The 4,723-nt window shown below is 39.0% G+C and overlaps 1 protein-coding gene across 1 annotated transcript; it reads right to left on the bottom strand.

Moving 5' to 3' along the window:
- Positions 1 to 951: 951 nt before the first annotated feature.
- On the bottom strand, positions 952 to 4,723 carry LOC110747081 (receptor kinase-like protein Xa21). Its single transcript, XM_088255602.1, has 2 exons — positions 1,741 to 4,723; positions 952 to 1,609 (listed from the first exon to the last, which is right to left on the bottom strand). The coding sequence occupies exons 1-2, from the start codon at positions 4,466 to 4,468 to the stop codon at positions 1,164 to 1,166; spliced, it is 3,174 nt and encodes a 1,057-aa protein (XP_088111728.1). The 5' UTR covers positions 4,469 to 4,723; the 3' UTR covers positions 952 to 1,163.

Here is a 4,723-nt window from a genome sequence, read left to right as displayed (position 1 = left end):
AGAGAAATGTGGGGAAGAAGATGAAGAAGAAAAAAAAAATTGACCAAAATAAAGAATGCCTTATTGCAATACTAATTAGAATTGGAGTTGCTTGTTGTCAACCAATCACCTAGGGCAATACTAATCAGTTTCAAGAAATTTAAACCTACTTTTGGTAGAGGAGAAAAGCCGCATAGCCTGCTATTACTCTGTTTTTTGCTTCTCTTTTTTTTTTTTTTGTGGACGAGGAGGAGGAGGGGGGGAGGGGTTAGGGGAGCAAAGCCTCATGAATTTCACACAAATTGCAATTATGCCATACAGAATGCAGAGAATTTGCTGAAATCCGGACATTGTATTCAGACCCAAAAAACTGAATAAGGCAAAAAATTTGATTTAAAGTCAAAGCTTTTTTTTAATGACACAATGATCTGCTATAATTCTCTATGTTAAGGTTGTTGAATTTTGAACAAGACATCTCAGCAAACACTCCACCAGCTGAACAAATTATACAATTGATGGAGACGCGCACCAGAGAAAAAAAATGTCCTTCCAAGTTTTCTCTTCCTACACTAGCTTCATACAGTTCGAAGTTTTCTGTTTCCACACTAAACTCATCAGCTACAAGGATTCTGCTGCTGGGAAAATTATTGAATTATTTGATGTGACCGTAACCGTGCTGAGTAAGGTCAAAGACAAATTACCTTACATATTCATTAATCATGTCATCAACGTATGTACAAAAGCTTATGACTGGTTAAATTATCGGTTAGTCTTTGTGAGGATACTTGGCGTTCGGCTGCATTATAACTGTTCGGTAAATTTACGTTTATCTCTGTAAAATGAAAATAGGGTCATGAAATTTGCTCCCTTAATAATGTCGTTCCTAATGGCACCACCAATGGGAAAAAAAAAAGACGAAGAAAGAAAAAGGAAAGGTATAAATAGAATAAAACATCCTTCCCATGCCCTGTATATAAAATGCTGAATTCACAAGAACCAGCTGCTAATTGAAGATCAATATAGCAAAATAAGCAGCAAAGCATATACATAAACAGAATAAAACATCATTACGTAATGTCACAGACATGGATGCATATAATATCCTTATTCGAATAGTTTCTTCCAAATAGATGCCGCTACAGATTTGAGATCAGATAACAAACGTAGCCCTATCTTGAATATTGCTAGCTTCTTCTTCTCCTTCTTCTTCTCAAATTGAGATATGAGTCTCTAGCTGCCTTCATTTTGTTCACAACAACATCCATTTGTATCCGCTCAGATGGTAATATTGCAGAGCATGAGAGCCCTATCTCCATTACCGAAACCAAACACTCCTCCAATCTTGTTGCAAGGACAGGGCTGCCATCATGATAACTTCTAACTGGCCTTGCTCGTATGTCATTGTTGTATATTTCGTCATCACCATCTGCATCATCTCTTACAATGAGCAATGAAGGATCAATTATGTCCATGGCATGGTCAGGCATTGCCATGGCTGCGAATTGGTGAATGCTTAGACCTTCTGTGAACATGTCATCTGTAGGTCTTTTTCCTGTGAACATTTCTAGCAATAGTATTCCAAAGCTATAAGTATCTCCCAAGATGGAAACTTGGCCTCCCATGCCATACTCTGTCATTCATTACATGCATTAGAATGTCACAGTCAAATAATCTTTAGATCTTAGATCTCATTTTTGAGTTTTATTGGAAGAAAAAAAAAGGCGATTAACTTATTAGGAAGAGAATGGCAGAAACTCATACCTGGAGGAATGTAACCGATGGAACCCTTTAGGCCAGCAGAAATGGTTTGACTTTGGGTGGAACTATCTGATGCTTCCAAGAGGAACCTTGCTAAACCAAAGTCACCAACATGGGCTACCATATCTTCACCAAGAAGAACATTGCTTGGCTTTAGATCACAATGAACAATGGTTGTTTCACAACGGTGGTGGAGATAATCTAATGCAGAAGCAACATCAATTGCAATATTGAGCCTTTGGATAAGGCTCAGTCTCTTACTTTGAGATTGATCATCATCTCTTGTATGCAACCATGAGTCTAGACTTCCATTTGCCATGAACTCGAACACTAGACTCTTGAAGTCATTACCTTGAGTATCAACGCTCGAGCATGCGGTTATGACCCTGAGAAGATTACGATGTCGTATGATTCTTAAAGCTTTGCATTCATCAATGAAGCTCTTGGAAGCTCCTTGTTGTTGAAGGTTTAATACCTTAACAGCAACTACCCTCCCATCGGTAGGAAGTACACCTCTGTAAACAGAACCAAAACTTCCCGAACCAATCAGGTTGTCCACAGAGAACCCGCCAGTTAATTGAACGAGTTCTAAGTAAGAGATTGATTTCCAACCCTTATAAGAATGTGAAGCTACAGGTCCACCTCTTGACTTTGTCACCTTTGAACGAGCAACAATGAAGCATGACATAGCAATTATGAAGGCAAATGCACTAGCTACAGGGATGACTACCTTTAGGGCAAGTAGTCGTTGAGATGAATGAGACTTTTTGTTGGAGCATGCATGCAAAAGTAATTCTGGGAGGCCACCGCAGAGCCTATTGTTTCCAATAACTGAGAGACCACTTGCATTTGAAAAGATCCCTTCTTTAGGCAATTCACCCTCAAAATCATTATAAGAAAGATTGAGATGGTTAAGATGCATAAACTTGCCTAAAAATTCAGGAATCTGCCCAGATAAGTTGTTGCGTGAAATATCTATTTCTTCCAAACTTCTTAAACTTTTAAGAGATTGAGGAATTGTTCCTTCAAATTCATTACCTTCCAAATACAGGCGCATCAACATAATACAACTGCCAAGAGTTGTTGGAATTTCACCTGATAACTTATTTCCTGATACATCCAGCTCCACAAGATTTATCAAATCACCCACTTCACTTGGTAACGAACCAGTTAAATAATTTTGAGAAATGTCCAAAGAAATTGAAAGGGATGAAACTTCGACAAGCTCTCTAGGTATGGTGCCTGTTATATTGTTATAAGAAAGGTTGAGTTCGAGTAGACTTTGGCAATTCCCAAGACTTGGAGGTATACTTCCCTCAAACCTATTGTTGAACAGGTACAGTTTTGTCAATGAAGTCAAGTTACCCAGAGAGGACGCTATTGGTCCAGAAAATTTGTTATCATTCAAAAACAGTGCCACTAACTTTTGAAGCTTCCCAATTCCATCTGGGACTGTGCCAGTTAGATGGTTAAAGTCCAGTGCAAAAACGGTTAAGTTTACAAGATTTCCAATGTCGTCAGGAATGCTTCCATGGATTAAATTGCCCCCGAAATAAAGATATTTTAGTTGGGTAGAAAGGTTGGCTAGGGATCGTGGACATTCTCCTCCAAATTGATTACCAGAAAGATCCAACATCTCTAGGCTAGTACAATTAGCCAAGAAACTGAGGAAATTCAAATCGTCGGTTTTCCTGTTTCCCAAACTATTCTCACCAAAGTTTAGGCTCACTAAGCTTCGCAAGCTTCCAAGATTTTCAGCAGGGAGTGTCCCAGTGAAACCATTTTCACTAAAATCTAGAGCCAAAAGTCTAGAAGAGTTTGACAATGATGCAGGAACATTGCCTGTGAAACTGTTGAGACCAACGAAAATTCGTTCAAGATTAGGAAGCTTAATGCCGAGATTTTGCGGTAGCTCTCCATGCAGCTGGTTGTTAGACAAACTGAAATCGTATATGGAAGAAATATTATAGATTGAAGAAGGGACAATACCAGACAGATTATTCATTGCAAGTGTGAAGCTCCTCAAGCTTGTCAGACGCCCGAGCTCATTGGGTATGCTTCCTTGAAAATTGTTCTCGGAAAGAAAAAGTCCATGCAAAGAAGAAAAGTTTCCAATCCATGCCGGGATTGTTCCAGTGAGGCTGTTAATATCAATCCATAGAATATTTAAATTCAACAATGAACTGAGTTGGTTAGGAATGGACCCAACAATATGATTGGAAAAAAGACTCAGCACACGTAGTTGTGGACAGTGAGATATATTAGTTGGAATTTTCCCGCCCAAGGAATTTTCAGACAGGTTGAGAGCTTGCAGGCTTTGTAGGCGACCCATTTCTTGAGGAATTTCACCATGGAAGCTGTTGTTTCTGAGGTTAATTCCAGTAAGATGAGTAAGATTTCCAATAGAAGGTGGTATAGAGCCTGCCAGTTTATGAGAACTCAAGTTCAAAATCAAGACTCTTTTGGTGGAAGGGTTGCACGTAACGCCAACCCAATTGCAGAAATGAATGGAATCATTCCATGAGCTCAAGACATGGAAAGGATCTCGAGTGATTCTTTTCTTCAAGTCCAGCAGCGCCAGGCGATCAGTTTCACTTCCAAAAGTATGACCACTGGACAGAGTTGCAGATTCCAGAGGTGTGCTCATGCTCATGCTCATGCATAAAAGAATGAACCCATGAAGGAATGGAAACAAAATCAGCCTACCAAGAATAGTGCGTGAATGCCCCATCACTTTTTCCTTTTTTTAATAAAAAAAATACAGAGCAAATCAGAAACCGAAGTGTTTGTTTTTTCTTTCCTGTTGCTTTCAAAATAAGAAACCAAGTGTCTGTATATGAAAGAAGAAATCCCACTACAATGAATAATGCTAGTAATGTGAGGAACCAAATTAGAGTCAAGCTTTCACCGTGTGAGGAACCAAATGTGAGAAATAAATGTGAGGAATTGGAAGACCAAATTAGTCCGCAGTGTCCTTGTCGTCACA

The sequence above is a fragment of the Prunus avium genome, chromosome 6 (assembly GCF_965620075.1).
Source record: "Prunus avium chromosome 6, drPruAviu1.hap1.1, whole genome shotgun sequence".
Taxonomy (NCBI): domain Eukaryota; kingdom Viridiplantae; phylum Streptophyta; class Magnoliopsida; order Rosales; family Rosaceae; genus Prunus; species Prunus avium.
This window is presented reverse-complemented; position numbering and strand designations above follow the sequence as displayed.